At 43.3% G+C, this 16,604-nt stretch overlaps 1 protein-coding gene across 1 annotated transcript in view; it reads left to right on the forward strand.

The window, feature by feature from the left end:
* The window catches only part of CNTNAP5 (contactin associated protein family member 5), a 439,165-nt gene that overhangs the window by 395,863 nt on the left and 26,698 nt on the right, over window positions 1-16,604 (forward strand). The window contains exons 20-21 of the mRNA XM_050916993.1: window positions 6,139-6,269; window positions 10,569-10,653. Of these exons, the coding sequence (XP_050772950.1) occupies window positions 6,139-6,269; window positions 10,569-10,653 (216 nt within the window). The remainder of the gene's footprint in view (window positions 1-6,138; window positions 6,270-10,568; window positions 10,654-16,604) is intronic.

Genomic DNA, 16,604 nt, shown 5'->3' on the forward strand with positions numbered 1-16,604 from the left:
CAAATGTTATTTTCCCCTGTTTAATCAACTGTTTCCTTAATGATTTTCTCTCATAACTACTGCTTGTATGCATGCTGTGGAAATATCAAAGCAGTGTGGTCACTCGTTTAACAGTCTACCGAAGTCATTCTGTGTTCAGCTGTTGTGTGCATAAAAGGTCTGTCAGGAGTTTTACTTGGGGCGCCTGGAGTGGGTGGTCGGAACTGATTGGTCCCATGTCATCAACCCACCCCCTACTTCTGGGTTCTCAGAGTGAAACCATGGAAGGGCTCTGAACAAACAAAAGGAAATACTTCTTCACACAACACACAGTTAACCTGTGGAACTCATCTGCAGGGGATGTCGTGAAAGCCAAAACTATAACAGGGTTAAAAAAAGAAATAGATAAGTTACTGGAGGACAGGTCCATCAATGGCTATTAGCCAAGATGGTGGGTGCAAGTCCATGCTTTGGGTTTCACTAGCCTCTGATTGCCAGAAGCTGGGACTGGATGACAGGGGATGGATCACTCAATGATTGCTCTGGTGTGTTAATTCTCTCTGAAGCATCTGGCATTAGTCACTGTTGGAAGACAGGATACTGGGATGGATGGACCATTGGTCTGAGACAGTGTGGCCATTTTCATGTTCTTAATGCCATTGGTGGGACATGCAGAAATCACCCCGTTTAAGAAGTTTTGATGTAAACACTGGGTTAAGGCTCTTTCCAGATTCCTTAGCAGAACAGGTTTGAATTCCAAATTGAGCACCATGCAGTTCACTGAGTGAGGAGACCGTAAAGGCAAGATCAGCGTTTTCAGAATTGCATGCCAATACGAAGATACACAGGGTAAAATTTTCAAATGTGCCTATGTGATTTAGGAGGCAACATCTGTTTTTTCCAAAAAACTGCTTCAGAGCCCAAGTCTCTCTGACTGTCAGTGGGACTTAGGTGCCTAAGCCACCTTGGCACTTTTGAAAATGTTCCTCTTAAATCTATATTTAGACACCTAAATAAGGGCCTGATTTCCCGAATGACTGAGCATCTGCCGCTCCCACTGACTTCGATGGAGTTTCTCTTGATTTATTCCAATGTATTTGAGATTGAAACGAGGCCCATCTGGTGTGATCTTTCTCCCACTGACATTAATGGGGGCTTTGCCATTGACTTCATTTGGAGCAGAATTGAGCCTATATTGGTTATTTATTTTCTCTTCTCACCATCCATAGCATACTATAGCAACTATTACAGAAGAAAGAATCAGGCCTGTCAAAGGGTATTTTTTCTCCTAACTTCCTAACATGAATAGGAAGTTTGCAAGCACATCCCCTGGACTGTAACCTTGAATTAAAATAGCCGCTTGTGGTTCCACTCTTGGGTCACTGCAATAATACAAGTGTTCGCCAAATGCACATGTGTTTATTGTACTCCTTTTTAAAGAAATCATCGGTAACTGACCGTCACTTACACTTATATTTATGGAAATGCACACAGCTGGTGCTGCTGATACTCAGGGTAAACAGGCAGCAGAAAAATAGCTGTCCTGTTGATAGAGTTAACTGAAAAAAGAACATATGGGCCATGTCATAATAGATAACATTATGGCTAGGATGTTTGTTTGTGTCGTGCAATTTGTGTCATTTGATAATCTTACTCATGGTGGTGTATGCCAAGAGACCTCTAAACAGCAGATTATATTTGTTATAGAGACACAGAGTCTGGGCTCTGGTTTGGTATTGCTATGCTCAGTGTAGTACTCAGCGCACAGGGTTTGTATAGGTGGTTTTAAGCTACCTTTTATGTTCCTCCAATCCTGGGGCTGGGGTGTTTTAACAGCCAGGGATCTCCAAGTTGTAAGAATCCCCTGGCCACGTCCCCTTCCCTGCAGCCACAAGGAGCTGTGGGAGTGGTGTAAATGCTGCTACACTGGCTCTCCATCCCCCCAAGGATTTCCCAGAAGATCATTTAAGCCAGTTTTGCATTGCTGGAGGCTAGCCATAGATTTGAAGGCCAGAAGAGACCCTTGTGATCATTCAGTCCAACAGCCTGCATTTCAAAAGCCAGAGAATTTCACCATAAACTTCACCATAGCGGGACCAAGAATCTGACCTGTAAGGCAGAACTGTCCCTCCATTGTGCTTAGTTAATAGCACTGGTCCCCAGGAATTCCATGGATAATAACCAGGCAGTGAAGCGGATCATTTTTTGAATACTGTTGCACGTCTTATGTACCTGCTTAGATATGGCAAGCAGAGGTCAGGATGACAAGCCAAGCCATCATTGCAATGAAGTTCCCAGATGTGTACTGCTGAGACTATCTTAATTCCTATTAGAGAGACAACACTTAATTACTATTGTGAGATAAAAACAGTGCAAAAATCATAGTAACCGGAATTATGCCCTTGCCCGTTTTTGCTGTTAGTAATACCCTGGCATAATGAGACACAGAACTCCAACCAACCAGATAATCAAAATTCAAAGTTGCACACTAGGTTTCTTAATAATTATTAATAATGTATTTCTCTTTCTATCACACATTTTAATGAAATGAGAAAATTTTGTAAATCTGCCAGTATGGAAAGATTTGCTGCTGATTAAGGGCCAAAATCTGCTCACAGTTACACTGGTGCAAATTCCAAAGTAACTCTGTAGCAATCAGTAAAATTGCTTATTTGTGTTGATGTAAATTTGACCCCAAGGCAAACTTAGTTCAAGTCAATGGTTTTGAAGAGCAGAAGTCCAAAGAATTCTTAGCTGGAATTTAAAGAAAATTAATAACCAAGGATGTTATGGACTGATCCCTTCCAATCTTTACAAAAGGAAATTTTGCAGATATTGAGTAAATGATTTTTTTTTCTAATGCAATCTATGAAAAAGAATAAATGGACCAGAATATCAGCTCTTGTAAACCAGTGTAGCTCTGAGGATGTCAGTGGAGCGTTGCTGGCTTACAACACCTGAGGATCCAGCCTATAGTTCCATAAGTAAAATTGCTCCAGAAACACTTGTTAGAACAACAGTGCGCTGTTCATTACATTTGTGCACATATGTGCAGCAATACCTTTCAGCTGACATCTCAAAACACTTAGCAAATGTTAATGTCTCATAACTTCCCTGGAAGCTAGCCAGGCATTTTCTCACACACAAAGAAATTATAGGTCAAACCTATGCAGCCTGCAACAACTAGCATCCCAAGCCAGATCGACAAGACTCAGGTTTACACTACTCACATTCACCCCCTAAAAATAGCTATGTAGACAATGCTTTGAAGTTGCAACTTGGCCTGAGACCCTTAGGGCTTGTCTACACTTGCAGCGCTGCACCAATACGCTGCGCCTCTGTAGCGCTCAGTGAAAACACTACCTTTGCCAATGGGAAAGCTTCTTAATCCACCTCCCCGAGAGGCCATAGCTATGTCAATGGGAGAAGCCCTCCCATAGGCATATCGCTGTCTACACTGGGGAAATCCACACCCCTAAGCAACAGAGTTATATTGCCATAAATTGGTAGTGTAGACCAAGCCTGAGTTCCGCCCTGAACCACAACATCCACACTGCTATTTTTAGGGCACTAGCTTGAGCCCCTCTGGCATAAGTCTGTCTGCCCAGGCTGGGAGGCTCCCTCTCTTGTAGCATAGACATGCCCTCTATGTTACCCTAATTATGGAGGTGCCATTAAACAGCCTTAATCGGCGCCATTGGTTGGTGTCACATTAATGATAGATACTCTCAAACTTAGCTCCAGCTTCACGCAGGTTTTCACAGGAAATATAAATGAATTTTGTTCGATTTGGGAGATTCCTTGCAGGGTAAGGTTCTATTCAGTATCATAGAAGATTAGGTTTGGAAGAGACCTCAGGAGGTCATCAAGTCCAACCCCCTGCTCAAAGCAGGACCAACACAAACTAAATCATCCCAGCCAGGGCTTTGTCAAGCCTGACCTTAAAAACCTCTAAGGAAGGAGATTCCACCACCTCCCTAAGGAAGCCGTTCCAGTGCTTCACCACCCTCCTAGTGAAATAGTTTTTCCTAATATCCAACCTAGCCCTCATCCTCTGCAACTTGAGACCATTGCTCCTTGTTCTGTCATCTGCCACCACTGAGAATAGCTAAGCTCCATCCTCTTTGGAACCCCCACTTCAGCTAGTTGAAGGTGGCTATCAAATCCCCCCCCACCTTCTCTTATGATGAAGGGCGGCAGAATCTGATTGTGTATTATTGTATTTAAACAATCTTAAGCCCGTGTACAGACCCAGATGTATGCGCAAATTCCCCAGTGACATGAATGGAATTTCTAATTTCATATCTAAGAAACTATGCCTTTTATATCCTTTACTTTCCCCTTCTATTAAAACCCCTTCTGATCTTGCAGGCCCTTGGACTGGTGAAAAGACTGATTCTCAGTAGCCTTTCCCACTTTCCCTCATGCCTTTGGGTAAGCTGCTAACTCCTTGCTCCAAACTTTGTAGTGAGCTGACCTCCCTGGATAGGTTGAGCACAGCAATGCCCACCAGTTAGCAGCCTGGAGCTTGTGTGCCCTGGATTCATAGAATATCAGGGTTGGAAGGGACCTCAGGAGATCATCTAGTCCAACCCCCTGCTCAAAGCAGGACCAATTCCCAGACAAATTTTTGCCCCAGATCCCAACATGTCCCCTTCAAGGCTTGAACTCACAACCCTGGGTTTAGCAGGCCAATGCTCAAACCACCGAGCTATCCCTTCTACTGAAGCTCCTTTCTGAAATGTTTCCGGGCCCGAGACTGAAAGAACTCCTACTGAAATCAATGGGAGATCAGCACACAGTGACATGCACCCATGTGAAAAGGGCCAAAGTTATGCCTATGCCTTTTAAAGACTTTGCAAGGACTTCAGCAGTGTATAAGATGTGTGCTGCACAAGGGCAGATTTCACCCAGGGAGAACTTCTAAGATGGGACTAGATTTACAAACTCTGAAACAAATTAGAAATAAAAGGGTGGAAAAAACCCCGTAGTGAAAGCCAGTTCCCCTCCAGGTCATGTTCACCTGCATCATCTCCAAAGTGCAGTGATGCATGGAATATTTGGAGGTAATGCAAACAAAAGCATTGGAATGGAGGGAGATAAGAGTTGCTTATGATGGTTTTTAGAAGAGGAGCAAAATGAGGAGCCATTGCTCAGCAGATTGTGAGATTATATATATGTTTATTACGGCCTCCTTTGAGATACTGTACTCCTGAAATGAATGTAGTAAAATAACTATGGAAAAGGTTTTTTGTTTTTTTTTAAACTCTGTAGAACCAGAAACGTTCAGCATGTGTCAATTACTGACATGCAAGAAAGCCCCAAAGATTTTCAAAATTTTGTTTTGTCTTGTTGTTACCTAATTACATGCTGAACTGCAACGGTTTGTTCTTCACTTGTCCAAAAAAATTAAAAGGATCCAGTCAGTGCTTTTTTCTCCCAGAGCTTTTAAAATCATATTCTTTATCCTTAATCTTTTATGGAAAGATTTAAGGTGATACGTTTCCTTTTTCACCTTGTGTACTTGTGGTTTTGCTATTGTTTGGCTTTTCATAAGTGCTGGGCAGCCACAACAGATGTTTTGTTACAAAAGAGCAGGGAAAGATTTGTTTGTCTTTGGGTTTGAAAAGAAATGCCATAGCTTTAGATGAATTAGAACCATTCTCATTTTCTTAAAAAAATATATATATATATGTTGTCTGCTACATTGTCCATTACATTTCACTTTACTGTCTTCTTGAAGAGTAATAATAAAACCCACAAATATTACTGTAAGAAACAGCTCTAGAGTTGTATGTCCTCTGGTGGAAATGATCATTCATACAAAGGAGTATAATATAGATCAAATATTGTGCAAATGTTAAATGTGTGCCATATGGAGAGAGAGACGCATTCCTTTAATATAGTTATTTGTTTGATCATTTCAGTTATATTTTTGCACAATGGAATTTGTAAGCTGGTGCAAAGGAAGTTTCCAACAAATTATTTGTCGTGCTTTTCATTAAAGTTTGACCATTTTTATTTTAACTTCTTTATTATCAGTTTAACTTGTCACTGGTTTTATAAAAAAAAATGAATGTTGCGTATTGCGCAAAGCTGTTGAACCGTACCTAGTTATGGATACACGTTTTATAGGTGGAAATGTGCTTTCCTTTTAAGGAAGCTTACAAGTCCGATACAAGTTGAATAAGGATGGCTTCTTCATTTTCACCATTGATTCTGGAAACCTTGCCAACCGGGAATTACACCATGTGAAGATCAACAGAGAAGGAAGAGAACTCCTCATTCAGGTATCAAACCTACCTGCCATGGTTTACTTTCAGGGTCTGATTCACTACCTGTGCCCAACATTAATTAGTACCTTACTCCACAAACAGTCCTGTTGATTTCAATGGACTTGGTAGGCTTCATAGTATCAGAGGGGTAGCCGTGTTAGTCTGGATCTGTAAAAGCAGCAAAGAGTCCTGTGGCACCTTATAGACTAACAGACGTTTTGGAGCATGAGCTTTCATGGGTGAATACCCACTTCGTCAGATGCATGTAGTGGAAATTTCCAGGGCCAGGTATATATATGCAGGCAAGCTAGAGATAATGAGGTAGTTCAATCAGGGAGGATGAGGCCCTGTTCCAGCAGTTGAGGTGTGAAAACCAAGGGAGGAGAAACTGGTTCTGTAATTGGCAAGCCATTCACAGTCTTTGTTTAATCCTGAGCTGATGGTGTCAAATTTGCAGATGAGCTGAAGCTCAGCAGTTTCTCTTTGAAGTCTGGTCCTGAAGTTTTTTTGCTGCAAGATGGCCACCTTAAGGTCTGCTATAGTGTGGCCAGGGAGGTTGAAGTGTTCTCCTACAGGTTTTTGTATATTGCCATTCCTAATATCTGATTTGTGTCCGTTTATCCTTTTCCGTAGTGACTGTCCAGTTTAGCCGATGTACATAGCAGAGGGGCATTGCTGGCATATGATGGCGTATATTACATTGGTGGACGTGCAGGTGAATGAACTGGTGATGATGTGGCTGATCTGGTTAGGTCCTGTGATGGTGTCGCTGGTGTAGATATGTGGGCAGAGTTGGCAAGGAGGTTCGTTGCATGGATTGGTTCCTGAGCTAGAGTTACTATGGTACGGTGTGCAGTTACTGGTGAGAATATGTTTCAGGTTGGCAGGTTGCCTGTAGGTGAGGACTGGCCTGCCACCCAAGGCCTGTGAAAGTGTGGGATCATTGTCCAGGATGGGTTGTAAATCCCTGATGATGCATTGGAGAGGTTTTAGCTGGGGACTGTATGTGATGGCCAGTGGAGTCCTGTTGGTTTCTTTCTTGGGTTTGTCTTGCAGTAGGCGGCTTCTGGGTACACGTCTGGCTCTGTTGATCTGTTTCCTTATTTCCTTGTGCGGGTATTGTAGTTCTGAGAATGCTTGGTGGAGATTTTGTAGGTGTTGGTCTCTGTCTGAGGGGTTAGAGCAGATGCGGTTGTACCTCAGTGCTTGGCTGTAGACAATGGATCGTGTGATGTGCCTGGGATGGAAGCTGGAGGCATGAAGGTAGGCATAGTGGTCGGTAGGTTTTCGGTATAGGGAGGTGGTAATGTGACCATCACTTATTTTCACCTTGGTGTCTAGGAAGTGGACCTCCTGTGTAGATTAGTCCAGGCTGAGGCTGATGGTGGGGTGGAAGCTGTTGAAATCGTGGTGGAATTTTTCCGGAGACTCCTTCCCATGGGTCCAGATGATGAAGATGTCATCAATGTAGCATAGGTAGAGGAGGGGCGTGAGTGGACCAGAGCTGAGGAAGAGTTGTTCCAGGTCAGCCATAAAAATATTGGCATATTGTGGGGCCATGCGGGTGCCCATAGCAGTGCCGCTGATCTGGAGATATATATTGTCATCAAATTTGAAATAGTTGTGTATTAGGATAAAGGCACAGAGCTCAGCAGCCAGTTGTGCTGTGGCATCATCAGGGATACTGTTCCTGACAGCTTGTATTCCATCTGTGTGTGGGATGTTCATGTAGAGAGCCTCTACATCCATGGTGGCTAGGATTGTGTTTTCTGGAAGGTGACCAATGCATTGTAGTTTCCTCAGGAAATCAGTGGTGTCACGGAGATAACTGGGAGTGCTGGTGGCATAGGGTCTGAGTAGAGAGTCCACATATCCAGACAGTCCTTCAGTGAGAGTGCCAATGCCCGAGATGATGGGGCGTCCAGGATTTCCGGGTTTGTGAATCTTGGGTAGTAGATAGAATAACCCTGGTCGGGGCTCTAAGGGTATGTTGATTTGTTCCAGTGTTAGTGTAGGGAGTGTCCTGAGTAGATGTTGCAGTTTCTTAGTGTATTCCTCAGTGGGATCTGAGGGAAGTGGCCTGTAGAATTTGGTGTTGGAGAGTTGTCTGGCAGCCTCCTTTTGGTAGTCAGACCTGTTCATGATGACAACAGCACCTCCTTTATCAGCCTCTTTGATGATAATGTCTGGGTGGTTTCTGAGGCTGTGGATGGCATTGCGTTCTACACGACTTAGGTTATGAGGCAAGCAATGTTGTTTTTCCACAATTTCTGCCTGTGCACATCGTCGGAAGCATTCAATGGAGAGGTCCAGACTGTCATTTCGACCCTCAGGAGGAGTCCATGTGGAGTTATTCTTCTTGTGCTATGGTGGGAGGGTACCTGTGTATCAGTGCGCTGTTCAGTATTGTCCTGAAAGTATTCTTTGAGTCGGAGACGGCGAAAGTAGGCTTCCAGATCGCCGCAGAACTGTATCATGTTGGTGGAGGTGGCAGGGCAGAAAGAGAGTCCCCGAGATAGGACAGATTTTTCTTCTAGGCTGAGTGTCTAGGTGGATGGATTGACAATATTGCTGGGTGACAATATTAGTAGGCTTCATGTCACTATTTGTGCAAATCCCTACTCGCTGGTGGGAGCAAAGGATTCACAATCTGGCACCACCGTGAGCAAGGATGGCAGAACATAGCTCTTACCAGATTGCATTTTCAAATAATGTTGTTGATTATAATCTGAAATAAGGCATATGTTGAAGATCATTAGGCTCATAGACTTTACGGCCAGAAGGGACCATCATGATCACAGAACCTGATACATTCAGGGCCATAACCTCTGGCTGAGTTACAGAAGTCCTCAAATCTTCTTCTAAAGGCTTCAAGTTATAGGGCATCCACCATTTACTCTAGCTGAAAACAGCAAATGACCCATGACCTACAACACAGAGGAATGCAGCTCCCCTCCAACCCCCCTCGCCCATTCCAGGGTCTCTACCATTCTGACCTGGGGGAAAATTCCTTCCCAATCCTAAATAAGGCTTTCAGTTAGACCCTGAACAAGTAGGCAAGACCCTGCACAAGACCTCAGACACCTGGGAAAGAATTCCATATAACAATTCAAAGCCTTCCTCATCTAGTGTTCCACCTCTGGCCATTGGAGATATTTGCTAATAGCCTGCACAGATGAGCCATATGCCATTGTCAGCAGCCTCATCATACCATCCTCTCCGTAAACTTATCAAGTTCTGTGTATTGGTGAATTTGAACAAAAGAGCCACGGTGAGTGGAGGCATGTGGGAATCTCATTGATTTCGGGTGTATGTGTCCCAGAGTTGAATGTGACCCATAATTTGACTACATGAGGAGGAGGAAGGACTGATAAGGTTAGATTGTGTGACCATTCCCATAAATAGTTCCATTGACTTCATCAGGACTAGCTATGTAAGTACTTACCTCATCTACTGTGACAACCGTCCATCAGCAGATGAGAGCCCCAAAGTCCTATGCACCACTATTCTACAAACACATCACTGTCCCTTTGAGAAGCCATGCTGAGTCCAGGACCTGGTAGGTAGCCTGTTAGGGCTAACAAGCACCTTATGCTGTCCTGTTTTTCAAAGGAAGAGCAGGGAGCGAGTGCACAGCAGTGTCTGATACTCTCATACCCAGAGGAATTTCGGCAGCTTTTTGGCAAGCTTCTGCTTATTTGCTAGGGCTGAACGGTATTTTCTTGCAGTCATTAATGAAAAAAGAGGGCAAGGCGCAGACAGAAAAGGAGGAGAGAGGTAAGGAAAAGGCAGTGAGAGAGAGCATCACACTTTGGTTTCACTTTATTGGCATAAAACTATATACAGGTATTGGCTACGTGAATGTAGCACATACAGCAGGTGGACCCAATTCTGATCTGTGTCTAAAGCAAGCTTCACACTACCAGTTGGGATTTATCCCACACGCTGATCTTATTATATTCCCTTATATTGCAGCTTTTTCCGTATATTGCTAATCCTTGCCAGTCAATTTCCAGCCAGGCTTCATTTGTTTGCCTATCTGTGGCAATCAGAGATCAATAGGCGAGAATTCTCAGTGGGGGCATAAGAACGTGTCAGATATTTTATAGTTTTGTGCAGGAAACGTTTCTTTAGAAGCCTGCTGTGTGAATACTCTGACACACTTTTTGGCTTTTTCTACAAAATTCAAGCACATTCACTGTGCAATCTGCAGGAGGCAGGCATTACCTGTATCCAGTGTGGAACTTTTCTACAAGATACTTCAGGGGTCTCTGCATGCTGCAATAATCAACTGTTTTTATTGACCTGTTCCAGGTTGATCAAGTTCTCAAACTCAAGCACAACCTCTCGGAGATTGACTTCAAGGCCATCAAATCGCTCACCTTGGGCAAAGTCGGAGGTAGGCTGTGCAAATGGCTTGCTGGTTTGTTGATTGTACTGTTAAGACTCTATAATTCTCTGTGCAGTGTGGTAGGCTTTTTTTTTTTTAACCTGTAAGGACTAAATATAACAGAGCTGTTATTTACGTAGTAGCAGAAGCCCGGTGAAAAGCTTGTTGGTAGAAGCTCTGGCGATGTGAGTTGTTTGCCCTGATAGCAATGTTAACCTCTCTCCTCTTGTTGAGCCATCTAGAAAAGGATGATGGGAAGGCCCAGCCCCCCATGGCAGCATAGAGGCACTTCTGAAGCTCAGCATGCCCTGATTTACACCCCTGTGTGATGTGCAGCTCCACTATCTCATCTTAGGGGAGTGCAGAGATGTCCCCTCACCTCCTCCCCACCCTCTTTGGGGCTCATATGCCCCCCTCCACACTAGCTGAGTGCTGCATTAGAGAAGCAGTTCCTGGGCTCTCATACAGTGTAGGAGCTGCAATTCTGTCTTCTGTTTCCACAGGCCAAGTGAGCTGGGGTGGCCTTTTGATTCCCTCCCCTTTAACACTACACACCCATCTCAGGGCCAGGAAGAATCTACCAGAAGCTTTAGACGAAGAACCCTTATTTTTCTGTTCTCAAGTGGGCCATTTTCTCATATAAGTTCCATTATTCGTTCCTGATAAGAACCTAATAGCCTCTTTATTATGACAAGAGAATGCTGTTGCTGGTCCCACAGCGAACCTGGACATCCAAATCAAGTCTGCCGTCTGGAGTGCTTACCGCTGAAGTCTCTTTTACCACTGCCATTTAAAGGTTCACTAATGGCCCCCAAAGCCTATAGAATTGAAAGCCTTTTTGGCAGACATAGAAAATAGACATCCACTTGTGAGCTATTAATTGTACATAACAACAACAGCGCACTCGGTATCGTTCTTTGCCAGGTAGTATAAGTAAAGGGACTGATATTTTTATCTTGTTTATAGTCAAGGCTTGGCCTGTCTGTAGAGAAAAGCATCTAACAGCAACCCAAGCACTGCAGAGCTGGTTTAGGTGCCTCAGAAGTTGGCACTCTTCCATCTGACTCAATGCTAAGCTAATACCCCAATTGTGCAAGGTCACATTGTGTTGCTGAAAGCATCTGTTTCCACCGAATCGTAAAACCTCCCCGTGAGTGGTTCCTAAAGGTTCTAGTGTACTTGTTAGAAGAACAGAGGTTTCAGACAGCTTGTCATGGACAAATCCCTCTTCTGTTTACCTCACTTGTCCTGTAACTTCAGGTAGATGTGTAATTCTTCACTTCCTTTATTAAAGCTCTGTCGTGTTGTCTGAGCCAGAAACCTTCCTACCCAAATGGTGGGAGAAGTGTCCGCTGTACGTAGAACATGTAGAATTTGGGCTACCGAACCCCACTAGTAACTTAAACAAGTGCCTTAGCCCTGATTCTTCTTCCCAAATCCAGTTTTAAACTACATTGTCCTTAAACAAACTTCTCCCCTCTATTTTGGTTGCATACGCTGGTGCCCTTCACTTCCTGTCCTACACTGTTGTATGGTGTATGTTGAGTGCTGTTAAACAGGAGCCTTGTTTCATCCCAGAAGTAGCTGTCTTTCAGTCAGAAGGGTGGGAGCTCAGTTCTGCAGTCATCACATCTCACAACCCTTAAATAGGAGATTTATCTGAATACAAAATGTAGGATTGGGCCCAATCACTTTGGGATGTCAGGTCCTGTATAAGTGATATGATTATTATTATTATTGGTCTAAATTTAAATAAATGGAGACATACCTAGAACTGGAAGGAACCCCAAAGGGTCATCGAGTCCAGCCCCCTACCTTCATTAGCAGGACCAAGTACTGATTTTGCCCCAGATCCTTAAGTAGCCCCCTCAAGAATTGAATTCACAATCCTGGGTTTAGCGGGCCAATGCTCAAACCACTGAGCTATCCCTTAAGTGTTCATTCATCTGTAATCCAATGGCAGATAAATACCACTGCTCCATAAGAATGGATTCAAATATGATTTTTTTCTTTTTCCTCCATTCAGCTGTCTTTGCTCGGTTATCCAAGGGTCAGATTTTCAAAACTGCTTAGCGCTCAGACCTGAGTCCAGGTTTTCACAAGTGCTCGGTTCCTGACTGAAATGGCCAGAAGTGTTCAGCACCTCCCATTAATTAAAAACAGTTAGAAGGCTAAGTGGAAGCAGAGCCCTTGTGGAAATCTGACCCTCTGTTTAGGTGCCAGAGTGAGAACAGATGGGTACCATGCTCTTTTGAAAAACTCTCCCCTGACTTTCCCCTTCTGCCTGCCCAGTCTCGACCTTCCATTTCCTCACTGCTCCATTTCAACACTGTATGTCAAGCTCCGTGAGCCTTTGCTGCCTAACCAGATGTTTATGTCACCACTTCTGCTTTCTGGGGGTTCGATTTTTTCCTTTCCTTTCCGAATAGCTTAGAAATCAGATGAGAGCTTTTTTTTTCCCTTTGAGAACCACATAAACACGCCTTTAGCTCATGGAAGTAAATTTTATGAAATAAAAGATTTTGAAATTACATTGCAGCTTCTCCAGCTGCACTTTCTTTGTTCCAAAGCCACTTACACGTATTTATTTCTGCATCACTGTTGCCACATTCCAGGAGTTATCCTTCGCTTTGGAGTTGCGTTCCAGAGGTGAAATCCTGATCTGGTTTAAATAAAAGGAATCTAGTCTGGTATCAAGAGACTGGGCTCAATTTTCTGTTCTACCACAGACTTCTTCTATGGCCCTTGGCAAGTCACTTAATCTCTATGTACCCTATCGGTAAAATGAGGATAATAGCATTTCGCTACCTCACAGGTGTTGTGAGGATAAATATACTAAAGATTATGGATACTACTCAACTGTATTTGCTTGTCTTAAACGCTAAGTTTATATTTAAATCTGTCTCTGTCTGTCTGTCTATGGTTCCTAAATGTCCCCCTCATGAACATTTGTTGAATTTATCCTCACAGAATCCCTCTGAGATAGGGAAGTATGATCATGCCCATACTTAGTTGTCATTTTATAAACACGGAAGGATTTATCCAAAGCTCATTGATTCAATGGAAATCCTTTCATTGATATCAATAGGTATTGGATTCAGGTCCCAAATGGCTTGTCCAGGGTCATGCAGAAAGTCGAGGCCCAGCATGGAACACAGATCTGAGCCCCCAATCCAGCACCTCTGCTACAAACCATCCTTCCTTGTTGTCATCCCTCTGTGCTAGTCACTAGATCATACATCTTTGGCCTCTTGTACATCAATTGAACCTAAGCATATTTGCATGCATGCAAGTCTTTCTATAAGGAGATAATATCACACAGCCCAATATTTCAGATTTGTTTGTCTGAGTTTTCTCTGACTTTACGACTTCACATGTGGTTCTGCTGTGTCTAACCGTATTTTCTTTTCAGCCATGTAATGTCTTATGTATTCAACACAATTAAAACAATGACATGTAAAAGTGGCCATTAGCTCAGTGCTTGCGGTGATCTGACTTTGTGTTTCCAACTTAACTCAATCTATTTGTCTCCAGGGTGTGACCCTCTTTGAAATGCTTTTGGATGGTGGTTTGTTTTTTAACATATTGGTGAAATTTCTTCATTCATGCTTCTCTACAAGCCTAGCTCTTGCTCTTAGATCTGCTGTAAATCTATCTGAGTTGCAGAGCAGCGTGTCTGATTTCCTACATAGTTAATTCTATGCCCCGCTCCCCATCACCTTACCAGTAGCATAGTAGTATCAGAGTTAGGGTGGGGAACTTGGATTGTGGGTTAAGGAGGTTCTGAAGATGAATAGTTTAAAGGTTTCTCCAGCATGTATTTGTGGTGACCTGTCTTAACTTGTGGTTTCTCCACTTGTGCATATTCCAACCATCCGATTCATGATGGTAAAACCTGTATAATCCACCACACCTTTGTGGAGTCACTTATTTCTTTAAGTGCCAGATCGAAAACCCATTGAAGTCCATAAGAGTCTTTCCAGTGACTTCAGTGGGCTTTGAATCAGGCCATAAATGTAATGTAAATTAGAGGTTTATTTGAAAAACAATTGTGCTTGCAGTGTGAAACAGTTATTATTTATATAGGCCTGTAAATAAACAGATTGGTTATAGAATATTTACAGTAAAATGATAGAGTTCCTGCCCTGAAGAGATCACAAACTAATTCAGATTAGTCTATTATTAGACAGGGGCATACACCAGCTGCAGGTTTATTTCAGAAGGTACACCAGTGGGGAGACGGATGTAGGAAGGCTTCACTAAAGAAGTGCCTCCTTAAGGAGAGGTGCAAATGGAGAAGAGGGATGAAGTATAATTGTTCCTGGGTGGTCACCTTTTTAGTAGCCAAAAAGGCTATAGGTTTCTCAATGAATTAAAAGCTCCTGTCACAGAATATTCTAGCACAGCTTTCAAAGAATGAACGCAGAACAGTCGCAACCCCATCAGTTCCACACCTCAACAACCCCACCCTGACCCTTCTTCTGTTCTTTATTAGCTGTTATATTCTTGCCCCTTCAAAACCTCTCCCTCCTGTTCTCTACCATCCTGTCTTTTCCTACCTCCTCAGAAGCACCAGAGCAGTCAGGAATAAAAAAATATATCTCTGAGGTGCATTTCAGACCTGAAACTGCTTTTGCTGCAAGGAGTTTAATAAAGCAACTTTGAAGATGGAGTTGGGTATCCAGGATAAAAGAGGAAGTAGGTTGAGGGCAAGATGGCAGCGGCTAAAGATGAAATGGGAGGATAAGCTGAGCTGCCAGAAGTTCTGCTGCTGTTCCCACATCAGACAGCAGTAATGCCATCCTGCCTGTTCCAGAGTGACACAGAGGTCGCTCAGCCATCACTTCCAGCAATACAATTTAACTGGTGTTTTGTCTTAATCCTGAGAGAAAAATCTGTCCTCTGTTTCCCTAAAGATAACGCTCTCCAAAAGAAAGCTCTGTTCTCTCTCCCAGTCCTGTCTCCCCCTTAGCTTCCCTCTAGAAGCTTTATTTTTAGGCTGACTGATTGTTATTTGAATTGATTGCAGCTGTCTACTCTCGAAAGAAGCCTATTTTCCATTGTAAGCCCTCTATACCTCTCCATTTTCTTGCATCAATTGCCTCTTGTCTCATTACAATGTACCGTATTGTGAGCCCTGTTGAAATCAAACAGGGGTGGCTGTGTTGGGGCACATTAAAATGAAGATGTCACAAATGGGTTTTGACATCTAACAAATGTCACATTACAACCTGAAATGATGCCTGTTTTTAGCTGATGGATATCTTTAAGTATGTGTGTGTGTGTGTGTGTGTGTGTGTATATATATATATATATATATATATATATATATATATATATATATATATATATATATATATCTATCTCGGGTCCTCTACCAGAGGCCTGGGAGTTTGAGGGTTCTGCGCAGTATTTTAGCTGTTCCTAGCACTGCACTCTTCTGGACAGAGAGCTCTGATGTTGTTCCTGGGATCTGTTGGAGCCACTCACTCAGCTTAGGAGTCACAGCCCCGAGTGCTCCTACCACCACTGGGACCACTTTGGCCTTCATTTTCCACAACCTCTCTACTTCCTCTTTCAGGCCCTGGTACTTCTCTAGCTTCTCATATTCCTTCTTCCTGATGTTGCTGTCACTTGGCACTGCTATATCTATCACCATCGCTGTCTTCTGGTCCTTATCTATTACCACGATGTCTGGTTGATTGTCCATCTGGATCTGGAAGTCCCACAGAATCTTAGCCCTGCTATTCTCCACAATCGTCTGTGGAATCTCCCATCTGGTCTTGGGAGGATCTAGCCCATACGCTGTGCAGATGTTCTTGTACACAATGCCAGCCACTTGGTTGTGCCGTTCAGTGTATGCTGTTCCTGCCTGCATCTCACATCCTGCCACTATGTGTTGGACTGTCTCTGAGGCCTCTCTGCACAGTCTGCACCTTGGGTCCTCTCTAGTATGGTAG

This window comes from Gopherus flavomarginatus, chromosome 10 (genome assembly GCF_025201925.1).
Source record: "Gopherus flavomarginatus isolate rGopFla2 chromosome 10, rGopFla2.mat.asm, whole genome shotgun sequence".
NCBI classification, from domain to species: domain Eukaryota; kingdom Metazoa; phylum Chordata; order Testudines; family Testudinidae; genus Gopherus; species Gopherus flavomarginatus.